Source organism: Saimiri boliviensis, chromosome 12, assembly GCF_048565385.1.
Source record: "Saimiri boliviensis isolate mSaiBol1 chromosome 12, mSaiBol1.pri, whole genome shotgun sequence".
Taxonomy (NCBI): Eukaryota; Metazoa; Chordata; class Mammalia; order Primates; family Cebidae; genus Saimiri; species Saimiri boliviensis.
In genome coordinates, this window is record NC_133460.1 from 39,878,960 (window position 1) to 39,901,100 (window position 22,141).

Here is a 22,141-nt window from a genome sequence, read left to right on the forward strand (position 1 = left end):
CTGTTTCTACTAAAAATACGAATAAAAATTAGCCGAGGGGCGGCGGCATGTGCTTGTAGTCCCAGCTACTCAGGAGGCTGAGGTGGGACAATTACTTGACCCTGGGAAGTTGATGCTGCAATGAGCCATGATCGTGCTTGTGTACTCCAGCCTGCGCAACAGAGCGAGACCCCATCTCAAAAAAAATCATCATAATAAATAAGAAAAAGAAATGGTCATTTCAACTCTGGCTCAGCCTATCCCACTTCTGATACCCCTTATAATTTTGCTAACCATTTTTCTTTCTTATGGCAGGCTCATCTCAGCTTACAGACATATTTTCATGTTCCCATCTTAGAAACAAAAATCATTCCTTTCAAATTTCTCTCCTTTTTTCTAGGTTTCTATCCTTTCAAAACTAAACTTCTTGAAAAAAATAATCTTCACTCACTGTTCTATCCCATTCTCCCTACATTTCACAATCCCTACTATTCTAGACAAATTGCTTTTTAATATCCCAAGTGCTCATCCATGCATGGCATGCATGTACCTGGAGCTTCTCTTATCTGAAACACCTTGACAGTTTTTAATAGTTTGACAGCCCTGTCATATTCTTTCCTGATTTCTCTTCTACCTTTGGACAGGGCCCTCTTCCACCTTCTCCATCCATTGTAAAATGGAGTTGATCCCAAGGGTTTTGTCTTTGGTTTGTACCACACTTTTCCTTGAGGATCACATCTACTTTCACAGTGTCAGCAAATGCATTTATTCCGATGATTCCCAAATCTCCATCTTTCGTCCAACCATCCTTTCCTGCGTCCAGATCAATAAATGAGTCATTTATTGAATTTTCCTACTTGAATCGCCCCTAGGTAATCTATGATTCAACACACCCAATAAAAACTCATCGTTTCATCTCCTTTATTCCCTGTCTCATTGAATGGTACTTGTGATCACCCAGTTACACAGGTCAGATCCTCAGTTTCATCCTGAATTCCACCCATTAGCTTCTCCTCAGTCCCCCTACACAAATGATCTTCAAATCTTAACTGTCTGTATATCTTTTAATTATTTCTCAAATTTCTCTCCTGTTCCTCAATGTCTTATCTGCCACTTAGTTGAGGCCTTCTTTATTCTTTATTTGGACCTCACAATAGCCTAACTGCCCCTGCTCTAAGCTTTATAATCAACTTATTCTTTGCATTGTTTCCCAGGATCTTTGTAAAGCAGATTGTTGATCTTATCACGTTTGTGTTTAAAACCTTCAGTGGCTTCTCAGCGCAAACAGGATAAAGAGCTGAACAGCTTAGCCTGTCACATTAAGGCCCTCTGAGATCTTCTTAATTTTCTGGCAATATCTTAAGACATAATCCCCATTTTTTTCTCATGTTCCCATGATACCGAATCAGCTTTAGTTTCCTCTATCCTACCTTCCTTTGTCAAAAAAGTAGTTATTACCTAATACTCTAAAATTATATGTATATTTCTAGATACAGACACATGGTCAAAATCAGGCTTTGTAAAAATTAGCTTTGGGAACTTGTGTAATTAATTTTTCTGTGCCTCAGTTTCCTCATCTGTAAAATGAGGATGCTAATTTTACCAGCCTCATAGAGCAGCGGTAGGAATTAAAATAATAAATACAAAGCACTTAGAATAGTACCTGGCACAGAGAAAGTGGGTAATACATTGTTCTATTTTATGATGATGATGACTTTATTAGTATAATACTATGTATTTTGCTCTCTAAACTATGAATTCTATATGGATAAGAAATACATCCCCCAGGTAAGAATTTGGTGACCAGTAGGAAACCCATAAATGAATGTGAAATGAGTAAGTCTCACGTAAGTTCTCAAAGCTTTTTATGCTTTGACACACATTTAAAGAAATCAAATGTAACTCCTGATCCCTAATCAGTGCCCTCTAAGAATCAGTGCCTTTCAGGGGTGGACTAAATAAAATGCTTCCGGACATTATCCTTCTAAAAAGCAAAGGTAGGGGCTTCCTCTCTATCAACACTGATTATTAAACCCTGTGGCACAATTTAGTTTAAACTCATTTAGCAAACTTGCAATGCAAAAGGTGGGTGGGGTATAAAGGGTCGGCAAACTGGAGGGGTGCCGGGGAGAGGGAACCACAAAGGCTGTTACTAGGATTTTCTAGTCTTATCCGAGAGAAGAGGACTTGATAGTTTTATTATTGTTAATTATCTTTTCATGTAAGCCAGCGTGTTGAATGGTCTGCTTGAATCCCACCTATGGGCTGCTTGGGGATGTCTTCTTTACCAGTGAGAAAGTGAACATTCATGGGATACAAGAAACTCCTTATTCACAAAATTAAGCAGCAAATGCAAGCCATCTATGGGCACTTCTGCTGTGCTCCAATTATGGGGGCAATCATGGCTTTACTTCCTTTCGGTGGCTGTGACCTTTGCAGAGAAGAGAAAGGAAAGGAAAAGAGCTTGTAAAGGACAGAGAGATGCTTTTTGAAGTGAGATGTTCTCCTCCACTTGTAAAGGGTGGGAAAGGTTACATGCCTCAAGATATTATACGGAGTACAATCCGTGGCCAGGTGCCATGGCTCGTGCCTGTAATCCCGGCACTCTGAGAGTCCAAAGTGGGTGGATCGCCCGAGGTCTGGAGTTTGAGACCAGCCTGGCCAACACGGCAAAAACCTGTCTCTACTAAAAAAAAAACAAAAATTAGCCAGCCATGGTGGTCCATGCCTATAGTTCCAGCTACTTGGGAGGCTACGGCAGGAGAATTGCTTGAATCCTTGAGGTGGAAGTTGCAGCGAGCCAACACTCTAGCCTGGGTGACAGAGTGAGACTCCCTCTGGGAGAAAAAATGACTGCCAATTGGGACCTGAGTTAGGCTGGGTTAGGAGGAAACCGCGGCAGAGCCCTGAAGCCCTGAGATTCCTACATCGAGGGGCTGTGTGTGCAAATGGGAAACAGATGGAGGGAGCGCAGCACTTCTTTCTGTCCTCCCGCAACCGGCCTTGAGAATCCCCCCGTGCTCCCTGGCTGAATTGTAGGGCATGTCTTGGATGTGCTAGGGTAGAAAAATGTGGAGAAACTTGACCCAGACCTTGCCTTCTAGAGTTTTATATCTATAAGGAGGAGAGAGAACCTAATAAAGTGTTAAAATCTCTCTCTCTCTCTCTCTCTCTGTCTCTCCCTCTCTCTCTCTCTCTCTCTCTCTCTCTGTGTGTGTGTGTGTGTGTGTAAATAAGGCAATATGGAGTGAAGACATTTGCTATGAAGTTGAAAATTTCCAAAGTTGAGAATTATTTCCTGATGAAAGTATTCAAGCAACATAAAGAAAATAAGTTAAATTCAGTCTCATTTCAGTCGCATTTCGGTGCCTTCAATACCCTTTTACCTGTCTAATTTGGGGTACTATTTCTGTATTACTAATAACTTCAATATGTCCATATACCTCAGAACCTACCTATATTATATATAAATATTTTATTCACAATATTTAGTAGTCATTATTTTTCATGTCAAAAACGGCATGTAGAGAGAAAACATATGTTAGAGTAGATAACACAAATCTGATATGAAGAAATAACAAAATTAAGCATCTAAAACAATTTTCAGAGAAATGTGATTAATGTGAAGCTATATCTTTGATGATAACATAAAAAATCCTTTTTTTTTTCTGTGTTTGAACTGTGGCATTTAGATTAATCAGCAATTTTGTTTTCTTTTTGAAATGAGAGCTATTTGTCTGCGAGACGAAGAACGCACGCCTGACCACACAAACTATAAGGAATTTAGCAAGTGAGTAATAATTAAAGAAGCCTTAATTTATCCTGTTGCATAAATCATGCTGAACGAATGTAGAGGTCACAAATTATAAGTTTTTCTATTTGTCTATTTGTCAGCATTTTAAAAATCCATCACAAAAACTAAGAAAGGTAAAAGCTTTCACACTCTGCCCCTGGAGAATGTATCTGTTATAAGGAGGCTCAACAGCATTAAGATGAGGGAAATTGCTATGCAGCTAGGATAAAGTACCTAGGCCGTTAAAGATAAAAGTCCCTGGAATATGGCAAACAGAGACTTTAGTGTCCCTTGCATAAACACACATTTATTTTATTTTATTTTATTTTTTTTTTTGAGACAGAGTCTTGCTCTCTTGCACATACATTTAAAATACCACATAGAAAAGAGATGATTAAAGGGTTTGTTCTCCTGATACAATTATGGTTTCTTCCTTACAGCAGTCACCAAATGGACACATTCTTTTCTGTGTAGAAAAGGAGGGGCTATACCTTCGTCTGGGCGTCCACGTGAGCTCCTTGGTTTACGAGGACTTCTGCCACATTCACTCTATCCTCTTGAGCAGCCAGGTGGAGTGGGGTCAGGCCACTCTGCAAAAGATTCAAAGTGCACAGTCATCTTACAGGAAGGAATGTCACACACAAAGTCATGTTTGAGAAACCATTTGTGAATTCTAAGGTGGTAAGCCAAGAATTTCTATGTTTAAAAAAACTGTGGAATAAATCTCTATGCTTCGGAGGCCGAGGCAGGTGGATCACTTGAGCCCATGAATTCGAGACCAGCTTGGGCAACATGGCAAGGCTCCCGTCTCTACAAAAATTAGCCAGGTGTGGTGACATGCACCTGTAGTCCCAGCTACTTGGGAGGCTAAGGCAGGAGAACTGCTTGAGCCCAGTAAGTGGAGGTTGCAGTGAGTTGACATAGAGCCATTGCACTCAGCCTGGGTGACAGGAGTCGACGAACCCTGTCTCAAAATAAGTAGATAGGTAGATAGGTAGGTAGGTAGGTAGATAGATAGATAGATAGATAGATAGATGTTATACTCTATTAGCACTGTGGCAACATTACTATCTGTAGGCTACATGAAAAATTGTAGGCATATTCAAAAGTGTAAGAAATGGAGTGAGCCTTGTATACTTACCACAGACTAAGCCATTATCAAAGTTTTCCTATATTCATTTCATCTACTCCTCTTTTCCTTTTCATTTGTTTCTTCATGGCAGTATTAAAACAAATCTAGACATTATAATCTTCCCTCATACACTTCAGTGTGCATCTCCAAAAATTAGACTTTTTTTTTTACAAAATTATGCAAGAGTTTTAATATATCACCAATGGCACTAGCTTTAGCAAAACTTATTTAAATGGTATCTGTTTACAAAGTGAACACTGACATATGCTGATATTTTCTCCATATTAATCCCCATGGTCTGATGAATATTTTCTGTATATCACTCTTGGTAGGAAAGATCGCCTATGAAATGTATTGTGAATGCTAGATCATGAGACTTTCCAGGCCATTTAGATGATGCATGGGTTTAACAAGGCTGATACAGTATTTGAAACTAACCCTATTAGAAAATTTGCAGAACACATGGCTGCTCTCATGACCAGGAAAAATATTACTAAGACTATACTCTGGTTTTAAAAAAATCTTTGTAAATTGTAAAGCATTTTCAAAATAATATTTCAGAGAAAGTGAGTTGGTGTAAGTGCTTTCAGATTTTTTGCTTTCACCCATTATAAGCACAGAAGTTAGTATCTTAATCCTGGACGTCTTCCCCCCTCTCTAGTATCTGTTCAATGAAAACATCAGCCTGTCCTATTTGTCAGAGGAAAGGAGGGAACTAAAGGCAGTTTCAGGAAGAGCACGGAGCCTTCTAGATGTGAAACGTTACTTATTCAGGGGTTGCTATTCCATTAGAGCAATTATGGAACTCAGAGAGAATCAAGCTGGGACTTTTTAATAATGTTTATAGAATTTTGGAGGAAGCTCACTCAAACTGAATAAAGGGGAAATGGGAAAAGGAGGACTGATGTATTCGCTTGAAATTCAACAAAAATAAGCCAGGGCCCAAACTGGCACCACCCAAACCCTGACCTCATCACAGAACAATGTTCCACGTTCTACTTTAGAGGATATAAAATTGTCAGCCATAACATTTTGTGAGTGTCATGGTCACCTTTTCTAAGTTTGAGACTCTCGGCACTGAGGATACTTTACTGAGTAGCTCTCAGCAAAGACTGAGAAATGTGTTGTGGGCGGGTGCTGTCCTCTCATGCTCCCGTGCCCAGGTGCCTGCTGCTCACATGGCAGACCCATTTACTGCATGGAGTCACTTCAGGCCTTGCTGGCCTCTTCTCTTCTTGTTTCACTAAAGGGCCGAGTTATTACATTTACGTGCAAACCTACTTTGTTCTCACCTCTATTAAAAAAATCATAATCCTGCATTTAAATTCTGTTTTCCTGCTTGTCTTCTTCAACCATTGTGAGCTTGTTGAGGCAAGTATTGTATCTCTAATTTTTATATAACCAATGTCTAGCACCTCACATCTAATCCACCTATTCATTGATTAAATCAGAGAAAAAAAATTAAACTGTCTTCTTAGGTAGAACGGGATGTTATATAAATAACATTTCATTTTTACATTTGTGGTTATGATTTCAAAGATTTTAAAAAAAACAGGATGAAGGTAACCACAGCCCTGTTTGAGTTCAGAAGTTACCTGTTAATCTTCTATGGCGTTTTAACCATTGCTCACTTTAAAAATGGCATTTATTTGAAACAGAGGAAACATCAAATTAAAATAGCAACGGCTCCGTTTAATATTCTTTCAGTTGTATAAAAAATATAGCCATGGGGTCTGCAAAACCTATATGGGAAAATAGGAACATCAAAAGCAAAACTGAATCCAATGGAACACTAGCACTTCAGCAGTAACTTGGGGTCCATGATCGTTTTTCCTTAAAAGTACCGGGAAAGTGCTGGTTACTAGGAAGAAAAAAGAAAGCAGAAACAATAAAGTGTTTACTTCAACATAAATTATGAAAGCTAAATCTTTCTTTTAATAGTTACTTTATAGCAAGGAAATAAAATGTCGTGTTATATGAGAAGAGGGACGGGTAGGCAGGAGCAGGGAGGAGGGGACAGTGAGGAATGGATGCTTAAAACACTGGCAGCTCGGGAAAAATCTGACAAAAACAGAGAGAGTTTCTTACTGAATAATAAAAAGTTGCGCTGCTTTTCTGTTTTCATGTCAGGGCATATTTAGTACTTTATACCGAAAATGACAATGGAGAAAGGAGGCAAGGATTTACAAATGCTTTCTCATTAGATCGTTTCTAATGATAAGCTGAAAGTTAAAAGTATTAAAAGTTCTCCAAAGTTCCTGAGGTTCAACATGCTAATGAAAAGCCAGCTGATTTTTAAAAATTCCCTTAGGAATATCTCTGCTTGTGTATCATTTATTCAGGAAGGTAGCCAGAAATTTCTAGGTTTCCCTGGTTTACTGTACGTCTTCGGGTTTTCAGAATTTCTTTTGTTAATTTCCACTCTACTAAAGCAAGCACTGAGAAAATTTTTGCCCTAAATATTTTTAGTGTAAAATCATTCTCTGAGTCTAAGGTGAATTCAGGCTGGGTATATATCGTACTAGTTGGCTGCAGGATCTTAAAGAAACAAAGTCAATCACACTACAGTTTGGTATCAAACCTACTGAAAATATTCAATTGAAACCAATTGTGATAGTATTACATTGTTTCTGGAAGAACTGCTGAAATACAATATTATGGGCTCACAAGAGAAAATACACTCTAATATATACCAGCATGTGCTTCAATTTGAGAAACGCAAGGTCCTCTTTGTCATAAAGACAAGTTGAGCTTTGTAACAAGCCATTAAAATTCTGGTCTCTAAATTGGTATATAAAACTGTAGAAAATTCAAAGGGTCAAACAAATCTTAACTATAATGACTATTTGAAATTGCTTTGTGAGTCCCATTAACGCTGAGACATGTACTCCTAAAATGAATGTTTAACAAGAAAAAAATAAAATTAAAAGAATGTGTTTGCTCTGTAATGACCGAAAAATATTTCACAATACTAAAACCAAAAAAAGATATCTCTGGTCTCCTGTGTATGTCTTTTGGGGTATGGAATTTGTTGAATAATACCTTGAGAATTCAGATTAGTATGGAGTAAACTCTTTGCAAAATTGTAAAAGCTCCAAAACTAAAAAAACTATTTTTTCCTACTTAAAAAATGGTGCTGAATGTTATCTCACTGGAGTGAAGTCAGTATTGTTATCTACAATCTACAACACTTCCTACAGGACAAAACTGAGGCTCAGAGAGGTCATTTAACTTGCCTAAATGACACAGTTCAGGAGAATACAACTTAGGATTCAAACTCTGTGATTTCAAAACACAGGTACACGTGTTAAAAGTATTTAAATTACTTGTTTTTGCAACATAAGACAATCGCTGTTTTTTTTTTTTTTTTTTTTTTTTTTGAGATGGAGTTTCACTCTTGTTACCCAGGCTGGAGTGCAATGGCGTGATCTCGGCTCACCGCAACCTCCGCCTCCTGGGTTCAGGCAATTCTCCTGCCTCAGCCTCCTGAGTAGCTGGGATTACAGGCACGCGCCACCATGCCCAGCTAATTTTTTTGTATTTTTAGTAGAGACGGGGTTTCACCATGTTGACTAGGATGGTCTCGATCTCTTGACCTCGTGATCCACCCGCCTCGGCCTCCCAAAGTGCTGGGATTACAGGCTTGAGCCACCGTGCCCGGCCGACTATCGCTGTTTTGAAACTCTACTCCAATATCTGAGCTAGGGCTGAGAAATGTCACAGCTATGCCCACACCCAGCAGGTAGAAGAGAAGCTACATGCCAGAGAGTGGAGGTTATCAGGAATCTGAGGGCCCTTTTGCATGGTTTCCCATTATCTAAGACTTAGAAACACTTATCTCGTGTTTTGGGCAAAACTTAGTGAGCAATTCAGCAAATCCAAATTCTTTGATACATACAGCGAAAGGCAGTAACTTCATTAACATGTTTCTAGTTAATTGTGGGCTGAACTTTTGCTTTGCTTGACAAAACTCTTGTCTTTTCTTCCTGAATAATGACGATATCAAAGATGAAGGTATGGATGTTTGAAGAGTTTAAGGAACAGTCTTCACAAGTTTATTCAAAATGGCCAACAACTTCTATCTACTCCATAAAATAGCTACTCTAAATTTGTTATTAAAATGAACTCATGAAGGCAACAATGCTTCCCATTTCTCTTTGTAACCTAGAACTGAAAACGATCAGCAAGGAGCAGGAGCGCAAAAATGTTTGTGGAATAGAGCAATGGGCTGCAATTTACAACTTCTTATTTGCTATGTCGTGGTGAAGTAACAATGGTGGTCTTTGAATTAACATTATAACAGAACTTTATGTTATTACAAAAACTTTGTGGACTTCATTTTTATGGCTACATGTCTATAGAGCCCACCTCCACATACACTCAGTTGCATGACTTAATTATTTATTTACCATTATCTTTCTTTCTCTCTCTCTCTTTAAAAAAAAAAAAAAAAAAGGAGATCGGATCTCACTCTGTCACCCAGGCTGGAGTATAAAGAACTAATCACAATTCACAGCAGCCTCGATTTTCTGGGCTCAAGCAGTCCACCCACCCTGTCTTCCCAAACAGCTGGAATTAAATGCGTGAGCCACAGCAACTGGCCTATTTACCATTTTTCTTATTGTTTAAACAGAGTGTTTCCAAATTTTTGTTCTGTTAAGTAACACTTTGGTAAAGAGCTTTTATGACACTTTACACATCATATTTGACCCAGATCTTTTGTGAGTTCTCAGTGACCTTTCTGAGGCGTGAGGTTTTGGGGAGCCGCATGCTTTGTCCAGAAAGAAGTGGGTTACCTTATTGCTCAGGTTCACATTTGCGTTTCTACCGAGGAGCAACGACACCATGTCCACGTGCCCTTCCTGTGCTGCGAGATGGACGGAAGCGATTCCTTGCCGGGTAACTGCGTTGGCATCAGCACCATATTCCAGCAGAGTTGTCGCTATGTCCATCTGGTTCTTTTTGGCAGCGATGTGCAGTGGCGTATAACCATTCTGTCAACACAAATCACTTGGTCACATGCCCAGGAACAAGATAAAAATGTGCACAGTGCATTTTCAAATAGTATATGTCTCTTTCTAGTGGTTTTCTGTAATTGCTTAAGAAATCATGATTAAGTAGGCAAATACTGGTAAGCCAAGTGGTACCGTGAATATAGTGTGCTCATGTCTCCGGCATTCCTAAGTAGGGAAAACATAATTTGCTGATTTATTTATTTTTATTTTTTGAGACAGAGTCTCCCTCTGTTGCCAGACTGGAGTACAGTGGCGCAATCTCAGCTCACTGCCACTTCCACTTCCCGGGTTCAAGCAATTCTCTTGCCTCAGACTCCCGAGCAGCTGGGACTACAGGGGCGCACCACCACACGCCCAGTTAATTTTTTTTTTTTTTTGTATTTTTAGTAGAGTTGGGGTTTCACCATATTGGCCAGGCTGGTCTTGAACTCCTGACTTCGTGATCCACCCACCCTAGCCTCCCAAAGTGCTGGGATTACAGGCGTCAGCCACCACGCCCGGCCAGAATGGTGGCAGCTGACACCTGTAATCCTGGCCAGAAAACATAATTTAATATGGATACTTTATTCAAAAAGAGTCAGAGTATTATTGGTTTTTCAAAAGGAATATAGATTTCCCTTTTACAGGAAGTTACATTACAACATGCTCAATAATTACTTGCTTTATTCAAATTGAGGACAGGAGGAAGAAGCAACTAACAATAAGTTATCATTAGGGCATGTTCAGAGCCATTCATTCTTTTATTTGAAGAACACTTTTCGTGGCCATCTATTGCTTACGAGTTGAAATTTTTAATTTTGCCAACAACTTCATGGAAATTAAGACACTGTCATCTCTTGTCATTTGGCCCTTTAACTTCTATTGCAAAACTTGCCTTCATGCTGGTCTGTCATCCTGCATGTCCCCCAAACAGAATACAGTCTCACGTTTCTCTGTCTTGCCTTACTCTGCAAGAATGCTTTTCCCCAACATGCCCAGGAGCCAGCATCTGTCAGCTGAAAATTCAGCTCAAGGGTCACACCCTCCATGAAGTTTTTTATTTCTTCCCACTCAAGCCTCAGCCCCAACCCTTGCCCTGACTGACTCTTATCAAAGTCCTGGGGATATTTAGTGGCACACTCTTTTGTTAATTTATCTGTCCCCTCCTACTAAAATATGCATTTGTAAGGGGCACATATTGTGTTATATTTGGCTTTGTATCTCTCTAGTGCCTCATATATAATAACTGACATATATTAATGACATGAAGAAAAGAACCCTCAGATTTGGAATGAACAGTACTAGAGCTTTCAGCACATTCTGGTATCCTTCTCCTGGCTGATCCCTGCTGCCCAGAGACAGACAATCAAGACTCCCTTGATAAGCTGTTAGTCAGCTGTGCCTCAGGAGCCATCGGGCTCTCCTGCCCCAAGAAAGAGTTTTGGGGGATGTTGTCCTGGTTTAGTCACTTATAAGAAGGGCAAGATTCCACTTTGACATGGACATGAATCTGAGTATATAAAATATGCCAATGACAAATTAGAATTTTTCCATGGATAGGAATATTTATAGAAGGAAAACAGAATCTATAAATTTATATTTGGAAGTATGATCCGTATCTGGACAATGGATCATTCACAATCTCTTTTTGAGTCATGTGGAAGAATCAGAAACAACACAGAGGGATTTTAGGAGCTGCGGCACTCAGTACTCAGCCATCCTGCTGCAATGACCCTCACATTTAAGTCACTGGCATGTCAAAATCCAACAGCATTCCTCACTTGACAAACCCTTATATCAACCCATGAAAGTGGAAATGCCACTTCTAGACTCTTCTGAAACGAGCCTCTGCTAAACTGGATGAGCAAGGGTGAAAGATTTTATATCCCTATTTTTAATTTTGACCTATTGCCGTCTGGAAACCCCAGCTGCCCTGAGAAGCATTTGGCCCTCTGCTGGGACACACCCTTCAGAGACCAATGCCCTTAGAGCCAAATGCAGAGCTTTGGTCTGAGTCCAATGCTACAATGAGTGACAGGAGTGGGTGAGCTGTTTCACCTCCCCAGCACCCCAGCGTAAAAGTGAAAATTCACAAAGCAGCACAAAAATAGGAAATATAATTAGTCAATGTGTCTAACACTAACCTAACTACTTAGAGTGGTAATGGCAAGACAAACTCAGAATTTAGCTTCTTATCATGCATCTTCTCTCTTTTTGCTTTTGCTATTGACATAATCTTCAGGTTAGTCATTTCTCAACCCCTAACCAAGGTAATGCAGCTGAAGATCCTCTCACACTTGAAAATCTTCTTGTTTATTTCTAATTCCACCAAAAAGAATCCTATGTCATAAAATGTTTTTTTTTAATTAAGAGAGCTGCAGCAGCCAGGCTTGGTGGTGCATGCCTATAGTCTCAGCTACTTTAGAGGCTGAGGCAGGAGGATCACTGGAGCCCAGGAGCTTGAGACCAGCCTGGGCAGCAGAGAGAGAGAGAGAGAGAGAGAGAGAGAGAACGAACACGAGCAAGCCTGACTCAGCTCTGTAATATATGCCAATTACAGACAAATTACTATTATTGCTCAAGGATTTATCTTGAGCTCCTTACCTGAGATACAAAGGAAAGTACAAAGCAAGGGAAAAATGATTCAGGTATTATTTTAGCATGAAAAGTTAATCTCAGACTTACCAAAAGTAACATACAGCATTTAAATCATATTTTAATATTTTTCAAGAACTTTCACAGATACACTGATCCATGTCAATAGATATCTTGTACATTTTATGGAGGAGAAACCTGATAAATAACACTTAAAGCTCACTATCTCTTCCACAATTAATTAGTATTCAGCTTATGCCTGAACTCAAGCCAACCCTCTTGCCAGCTTAAGGTCCTGCCACAGGACATAGCTTGGACTAAAATGGATTAGAGCAGCCCACTACTTTTCAGCACTCCAATTTCACGAAACCTCATCACATTTTCTATGACACGTATGAATAAGACAATACATTGGCAAGTTAAAAAAAAGAGAAGAAAGTAGAAGAAATGATACGAATAAGTAATCACATACTCAGGAAATAGGACACAGGATGTGATTTGATGAAGAGTTAACATTGAGGTTGCTGCTGTCACATCCATATAGTAATCATACCCTATTGAGGCTCTGTTCCTTATCTCTCACCACTGCCAGAATTCAGGAAGACCTGGGCTCCCCTGGAGTAAAGCAGACTGTCTACTCTGTATCTATTCTCCTTTCTTTCTTACTTAAAAACAAATAAACAAACAAAAAATAAAACAAAACAAAACAAAATAAAACAAACAAACTTCTCTGGCAATGTCCTTAGTTAGCACTACATTTCCCGATTTTTTTTGCACATAGAAGTAGCCAATGGGGTGTAAGGAGATGTGGTTTGGTGGAACTTCTGAGAAAGCCCTGTTGTGCTGTCATTTTTGCTGCCTGTGGCTTGAAAGGAAATTTGGCAATCTGATCAACAATCTTTGGAGGGAAAAACCAAAGATTCATTGCAATTCCTATTAAAATATCAACCTCGTTTTTCACAGAATTAGAAAAAGCAATTCTAAAATTCATAGGGAAACAAAAAAGAGCCCAAACAGCCAAAGATATCCTAAGCAAAAAGAACAAAGCCGGAAGCATCATATTATCTAATTTCAAATTATACTACAAGGTTACAGTAACCAAAACAGCATGCCACTGGCATAAAAATATATGCATCAATGGAACAGAACAGAAAAATCACAAATAAAGCCACATGCCTTCAGCCAACTGACCTTTGACAAAGTTAACAAAATAAACACAGAGAAAAGAACATCTTATTCAGTAAATGGTGCTAGGAAAATCTGATAGTCACATGAAGGAGAGTGAAACTAGACCCATAACTCTTGCCATATACAAAAAGTAACTCAAGATAGATTAAAGACTTAAATGTAATACCTGAAACTATAAAAACTCTAGAAGAAACCGTAAGAAAAACTTTTGGACATTGACCTAGGGAAAAAAATTCATGACTAAGACCTCAAAAGCAAATGCAGCAAATCAAAAAACAGACAAATGAGACTTAAGTAAACTAAAAAGCTTCCGCATAGCAAAAGAGATAATCAACAGAGTGAACAGAGAACCTACAGAATGGGAGAAAATATTCACAAACTATACATCTGGCAAAGAACTAATATCCAAGCTCTATGAGGAACTCAAACAATGCAACAAGAAAAAAAAAAAAACATTAAAAAGGGGGCAAAGGACATTTTATGAAAGACACACAAATGGCCGAGAAGCATATGAAAAAATGCTCATCATCACTAATCATCAGAGAAATGCAACTCAAAACCACAATTAGATACCATCTCACAGCAATCAGAATGTCTATTATGAAAAGTCAAAAATAATAGACGTTGGCGAGGATGCAGAGAAAAAGAAATGCTTATTTACAGTTGGTAGGAACGTAAATTAATATAACCTCTTAGGAGAATAGTAAGGAGATACCTCAAAGAACTAAAAAGAGAACTACTCTTAATCCAGCAAACTTACCACTGGTTAGATCATTCCCAAAGGAAAATAAATCATTATATCAAAAAGTTACTTGCACTTGTATATTTATTTTATTATTTATTATTATTATTTTTTGAGATGGAGTTTCACTCTTGTTGCCCAGGCTGAAGTGCAATGGCGCAATCTCGGCTCACTGCAACCTCTGCCTCCCAGGTTCAAGTGATTCTTCTGCCTCAACCTCCTGAGTTGCTGGGATTATAGGAATGCCCCACCACACCTGGATAATTTTGTATTTTTAGTAGAGACAGGATTACTCAATGTTAGTCAGGCTGGTGTGGAACTTCTGACCTCAGGTGATCTGCCCACCTTGGGCTCCCAAAGTGCTGAGATTACAGACATGAGGCACTGTGCCTGGCCCACTCGTGCATTTACTGTAGCACTATTCACAACAGCAAAGTCCTGGAATCAAACTTAGTGTCCACCAATGGGTGATTGGATAAAGAATATGTGGGATTTACATTTTTTATTCTTTTTAAATGGCTAAATAGTATTTCATGGTGTGTGTATGTATACAGATACAGATACACACACACACACACACACACAAACATACACACACACATACCCCCCCAGTGGAATACTACTCAGCTATAAAGTCTTGTTTGACAAATATAAAGCTGGAAATCAATTATATATATAAAATGTATATAATTATAATATATAATTTATGGCAGATATATATACATATGTGTATATATATATATATATATACATGCACACATAAATACACACAGAGCATGTAATACCACTCATAAAATTACGACTTTTGCAGCAACATGGATCAAACTGGAGGCCATTATCTTAAGTAAAATAACTAAAAGTCAAATACTGCATATTCTTGCTTAGAAGCAAGAGCTAAATAATGCATGCACGTGGACACAGAGAGTGGAATAATAGACACTGGAGACTCGGAAAGGTGGGAGGGTGGGAGTGGGGTGGGACAAGGAATTCTCTATGGATACAATGTACACACTTTGGGTGATGGTTACACTAAAAGTCTGGTCGTCAGCACTAAGCAATATGTCATGTAACACAACTGCATTTGTACCCCCAAACTGATTTTTTAAAAAGTCACAGAGAACTTTCCTCAACACCCTACATCAACATCAACAACAGTCCTGTCTATGAACTGTGCCATGAGAAAATGCAGGCGCATCAATATAAACCATTTTAGCTGGGGCTTTTTTTTTTTTTTTCCTAGCAGATAAAGCCAATACCTAAAGTTATATGACTGGCTTTGCTTAAGATTAAAGTCTAGAAAAGGTCCCTGGCAGGTACCACTGCCCCGGAAAACAGGGATTGCTGGACATGTGCCAGAGATGGCATTACATAGGCTCTTATGGAGGCAATTGTGCATGCAAATGAGAATCAATGTCCCATTAGAAAAGCCTGTGTTTAATTGACTATAAAACATGCCTAAGGCTAATGGAATGTTATAAGGAATTATTTAAGGACAGCTTTTCTTTTCAAATCTTTGTAAAGGATATTTGCAGATATGGAACTATGAATACTAAGTCTTGTTTGACAAAAATAAAGGGGAAATAAACTCGGAATATACCAACTATTGCCCTTTTTAAGAGTTATTTGAGAGTAGAAAGAGAGATTGGAATCATTTGTTGCATTTACTGTTTTATAACTGTGGTCAATGCTACACTGCTTATTGTGCCAAAATTATTATTCTCATCCAAGGAAAAAACAGTTCACTTACAAATTCTTTCCCCTTATTATTTACCAAGGACTTGAGGTTACTTATACATAAGAAAAGTAGTGGCTGGGCACTTTGGGAGGTCAAGGCAGGAGGATTTGGGTGTTCAAGACCAGCCTGGCCAACATGGTGAAACCCCATTTCTACTAAAAATATAAAAATTATCTGGGCATGGTTGCAGGCACCTCTAATCCCAGCTACTTGGGAGGCTGAGGCAGGAGAATTGCTTGAACCCAGGAGGTGGAGGTTGCAGTGACCAAGATCATTACACTGCACTCCAGCCTGGGAGACAGAGTGAGACTCCAGCTTAAAAAAAAAAAAAAAAAAGAGAAAGAAAAGTAGCCTACACATACAGGGGTATAAACATGAAATGAAATAAAATGTACAACCATTAAATTTCTTACAATTTTTTCTCCTTAAAATTATGCTAAAATACATATAAGAAAATTTCCCATTTAAATCATTTTTAAATGTACAGGTCAGTAGCGTTAAGTAGTATATATTTGCATTGTTCCCCAACCATCACTATTATCTATCTCCAGAACTTTTTAGTCTTCCTAATTGAGACTCTGTATCCATTAAACATTAACTCTCCATTCCCTTCTCCTTCTACCCTTGACAACCACCATCCTATCTCTGTCTCTATAAATTCAACTATTCTATGTACTTCATGTAAGCAGAATCATACGTTTGTCCTTTTGTGAGTGGCTTACTTAGCACAACGTCTTCAAGATTCCGCCATGTATTATCAGAATTTTCTTCCTTCTAAAGGCTAAATAATATTTCAGTTTGTGTATGCACAGTGAATATATGCATTCATCCATCAATGGATATTTGGGTTGTTTCCACTTTTGGCTATCATCAATAATGCTGCTATATCTTTTTTTTTTTTTTTTTTTTTTAACATACAGTTTTACTGGCTGGGCACGGTGGCTCATGCCTGTAATCCCAGCACTTTGGGAGGCTGAGGTGGGTAGATAACGAGGTCAAGAGATCGAAACCATCCTGGCCAACATGGTAAAACCCCATTTCTACTAAAAGTATAAAAATTAGCTGGGCATGGTGGCACACACCTGTAATCCCAGCTACTCGAGAGGCTGAGGCAGGAGAATCACTTGAACCTGGGAGATGGAGGTTGCAGTGAGCCAAGATCGCCACTGCACTCCAGCCTGGGAACAGAGCGAGACTCTGTCTCAAAGCAAAACAATGATAAAGTTTTATCAAGTCAAGATGTGGTTTTGTAATAGAAAGAATGTTGTCAGGGTCAGAAATTATGGAGGGGAAAGCTACATTTAGATTAAAAGCAAGTTTGGGAGTTTGATTTTGAAGTTTAGATTTCACTGGGCATAATTCTGGAGAGGAGCGGGCAGAAAATGATTGAAAGGTTCCAGGAAAAAATACCGATCGAAGATAACATACTCCTAAATGGAGAGAGTACCTAATTCTTGATCTCTTAGGGTATCTAAAGTAATCTAGAACAACCCCAGTTCATTCATCTGCATATACAGTGATGTGACGTAAACATTAGGTTTAAAGGAGAACACTGCAGCTGTCCCAACATGGAATAGTAAATCAAAGACGTAAAAAGCATAAGGGCTACTCAAGAGTCCTTCAACCAATAGTGTTTACTGAAATAATTGAACGAGATAGAAATGGTGGTTTGCATTGTTTCAGTGTTCTCTGATCATAGCCACCTGCTTAACAATAGGGAGCTTATTAAACCAACAGCACTTTATTAACCTGTCTTTAAGGAAACTCTTCTTTATGATTTGTCCCCCAAATTCGATTACTACTAATAAGATAATACACCCACTCAGTTCCTCTCTTCTCTCAGAAATCTAAGTTGTCTACTGATCAAAAATACCCTAACAATAAAGACTCTCCTTAGCAGTAATAAAAACCACATGTAAAACCTCACAACCCCATTTTACTAAACGCATATAAACAACTTGAAGGCAATAACATGGCCAGAAAAATGTAACACATATTTCATAATTCTGACAAATCAGAACTTTCTTCTTCCCTCAGGCTGTGCTCATGGTTTTCATCTGGCGGAAGAGTGTTCCAACTTTCCTTCCCCCAGGAGGTGCTGGATTGTCAAATAAAATCAACTGACAAGTAAATACTTCCTGAGCACCTACCATATTAGTGGACTAAATCACAGAAGGCACAGATGTCCTAAGGTGCTTCTATTGGTGTGACTTTTTAATGGTGCCTAAACTAGGAAGGCACTCCTGGAGCAGAAGTACGTGTGCACGGAGAAACTGACAGAGCTTACCCATCAGTCTCCTTAGGATGTGGAATTAAAGGTACCTTTGCGGCTGCGTGAGGTGAGGCTCCTTGGTCCAAAAGCAGAAGGGCCACTTTCTGATTATCGTAATGTGCAGCTACATGCAGTGGGGTTAGTCCGCTCTGAAAACACGTGCAGAAACAACAACCAGTGTCAAAGGTGTCTTAATACCAGAGACCTAGATTGAGGAAAGTAGATTAGACTGGATATGACATAGGGCATATGTACATTCCAGTTTCCACAATACTTGGACCCCAGCATTTACCTTTTATTTCCCAAGGGCACTTCATCCTAGTGGGACTTAAATATAATTCAGGTGGCCATTAGTAAGTATTAGCAGGTGTCTGTTTTGTTACCGTGGAAGTGGCCTGCTTCAGGGTGGCTGGTGACCTCTTACCTTCCCAGCAGCATCCGGAGATGCACTTTTCTGTAGCAGGAGATTGGCGACTTCAAGCTTTCCATATTTTGCTGCCACATGAAGAGGAGTAAATCCTTTCTGGAAAAAAAAACATAAAAATAATGAACAACAGAAATGACATAAGGAAAACACACGCAAAACCCAAACCAACCACCCAACCCACCAAACAAAAAGATAAGACATAAAGGAACTGCTTTCCAGAACCGATGAACTGTTCTAATAATGATGGGCAGTGAAGTCTGCAGTTAAAGTCCAAGACTCATAGATAAAAGTTAAAAAGCCTCCTTATTGATAGAGTGTGAGCATAACATTCCAGGACACCTAATCTTTCTCCCTTCTGCTGACTGAGCCACAGCATGCATGCTATTGATTCTGGAAGTCATCAGGTATCTTGCTGGAATGAAGTTGGAGAGCTGGATCTGGGGCTTATTCTAGGGCTGTTTTAAGAGTTTCATATTGTGGGAAGAAGAAGTTACAGTAACACAGTTTGGAGGGCTTGAGAAAATCCAGGGCAAGTCTGAACCTCTAACAATCTCACATCACCAGACCGGACACTTTCTCTTCTTGTTTCCCTGCTTCGCTGTGTATACACAATCCTTACATGTGTTCTAATCTTCAGGAGGAGGAGTCAGAAATTCTCTCATCTTTGCCACCATAGGTGAAGTGAATAATGACATGATTCTAGAATGACGATGCCTATTCTATAGGTGAACTGAATAATGACACGTGGACAAATATACAACAATTGGATGTCAACAGCTGAGTGGCTGCTCTCTCAGGCTTCCAACTCCTACAGGAAGCTGTGTATCAACCAGCCCAATCAGCACACGGTTGCGGGGGTCCCAGTCATGAGTCAGGGATTAGGGAGGTCATCGGCACATTCAACCTCAGGAGACTACAGCAGAGTAAAGGGAATGTGCAGCTGATATGGTGAAATGCCTGAATACTCAAGACCCTATCAACCCATTATTCTGTTTCACATCAAATGAGCTTCCTGAACTTGCATCTTTTATTTATTTATTTATTTATTTATTTTTAGAGACGGAGTTTCACTCTTGTTACCCAGGCTGGAGTGCAATGGCGCGATCTCGGCTTATCGCAACCTCCGCCTCCTGGGTTCAGGCAATTCTCCTGCCTCAGCCTCCTTAGTAGCTGGGACTACAGGCACGCGCCACCATGCGCAGCTAATATTTTTGTATTTTTAGTAGAGACGGGGTTTCACCATGTTGAGCAGGATGGTCTCGATCTCTTGACCTCGTGATCCACCCGCCTCAGCCTTCCAAAGTGCTGGGATTACAGGCTTGAGCCACCGCGCCTGGCGAACTTGCATTTTTTTTTTTTTTTTTTGAGATGGAGTTTCGCTCTTGTTACCCAGGCTGGAGTGCAATGGCACGATCTCGGCTCACCGCAACCTCCGCCTCCTGGGTTCAGGCAATTCTCCTGCCTCAGCCTCCTGAGTAGCTGGGATTATAGGCACGCACCACCATGCCCAGCTAATTTTTTGTATTTTTAGTAGAGACAGGGTTTCACCATGTTGACCCGGATGGTCTCGATATCTTGACCTCGTGATCCACCCGCCTCGGCCTCCCAAAGTGCTGGGATTACAGGCTTGAGCCACTGCGCCCGGCCCGAACTTGCATCTTAACTCTACTGAAGAGCCCAAGATTCTTGAAGAATCACAAGAAATGAGGTGAGGTAGTCATCATTTATCCTGATAGTTTTCTATTTGTAATTATCTTCTATATTGAATATACATTAATCTTTCTTATCTGCATCCAAATAAAAGAGTGCAGTAGCAGTTACTAGCTTTTTAAGATACACCATAAGCCCATTCATCTTGCTATCACACTTGCTAGGCTTATGCAGTATCACAAGAAAAATGAGCTCCAAATTTTGCATTCTGCACATGCAGAACAACTGTATGTTGTTAGGGTATTACTCCAAGACATCCGAGTTGATATAAAAATAAACCATAAGTCAGAGAAGACAATAATGACAACAAAAAAGAACAAAAACAACCCCAAGAAAAATTCGCTGACTGTTTTGCAAGTATTATAAAAGCATCTACCAACCGAGCTGTGATAATGTGGTTTGTGTGCTTGGCCTGAGCATTTTGCTAATCTGTAGCTCTGTTTGTAAACTACCATTTAAATCCATCAAATAACTTACTAGAAATCTGACTCTGGATTTCAGTAAGGTTTCATCAGAAGAAAATGTGCCAAGAAACTTAAGAAAAAAAAAAAACCCACAAAATACTAACCACCACCCTCTCCCACCACAGAGCTTTGCCGGCTATATTAATAACTACCCTAAGATTGCAAGAACGGATGCTGTTGTCCAGCTTCTGGATCTGTTACTGTGCTGGGAACTGTAAGGATGATGTATCTGGGGGGATAGAGGAGGATCCTGGGATCCACTCTCATACCTTTGTTGTTATAGATAAAGATGCTCCATGATCCAAAAGGAAGGCGGCAACATCCTCATGGCCCTCTCGGGCGGAAAGGTGAAGTGGGGTGTACCCAGAAGTTGTGGCTGCATTTGGAGATGCCCCTTGCTGCAACAGCTGTTGGACTATGTCTGCTTTCCCCAGTCGGGCTGAAATGTGGAGTGGGGTTTGGTCATCCTAAACAGCAAGGTAGAAATGTAAGGCTGATGAGCTGAGAAAACAGTGGTGCCTTTATGAAAAATTCAGGGGACATTAGCTGCCTGATGTAAGGGGAACATTCAACTATTTGAGTCAATGCTAAAAAAAAAATCTTATCTTTTTCTTCAATGTTCAGAAATGCGGAGATGATAGCTCTAAGCTCATTAAATAGCAATGGAGAGTGACCCATTAATAATAAAACTGTGAAACACGGTTCTATCCATACATGCTCCCCCACCATCACCTGCCACAGAGAATCAGTTTTGAACTTTAATTGCTCCTTCTTTGGGAGATAAGAGAACATATCCTAGTAAAAACTCATATACCTGGGAGGGACATTATACCTCCACACCAGTTATTAGCACTCACATGGAATGAATTATTTTGTTGGTCCGGCCTGCCCGTAGACAAAAGCAGAGCACGAGGAAGGCAGCGCAGGGCTGTGTGGCATACCCGCGCACAGGCTCCCGGTCGAAGCGTCAGTGGGGGCTGATGTTCTCTGCTTGCCAAGCTGTGCATCCTGGCATAGGCTGCATCTGTCTAGACTAGACAGGCCCCTCACTACAATTCATCTAAAGGCAGGAGGTACTCACCAAGTCCTGATCCCCTAGGGCGGGAATCC

The 22,141-nt window shown here is 39.7% G+C and overlaps 1 protein-coding gene across 5 annotated transcripts in view; it reads right to left on the reverse strand.

Moving 5' to 3' along the window:
- ANK3 (ankyrin 3) overlaps positions 1-22,141 on the reverse strand; it is a 698,348-nt gene that overhangs the window by 152,199 nt on the left and 524,008 nt on the right. For all 5 annotated transcript variants that reach the window (XM_074382261.1, XM_074382265.1, XM_074382263.1 and 2 more), the window contains 5 exons: positions 21,301-21,498; positions 18,855-18,953; positions 18,481-18,579; positions 9,701-9,898; positions 4,264-4,362 (listed from right to left, as the gene is read on the reverse strand). In XM_074382261.1, the coding sequence (XP_074238362.1) occupies positions 4,264-4,362; positions 9,701-9,898; positions 18,481-18,579; positions 18,855-18,953; positions 21,301-21,498 (693 nt within the window). The remainder of the gene's footprint in view (positions 1-4,263; positions 4,363-9,700; positions 9,899-18,480; positions 18,580-18,854; positions 18,954-21,300; positions 21,499-22,141) is intronic.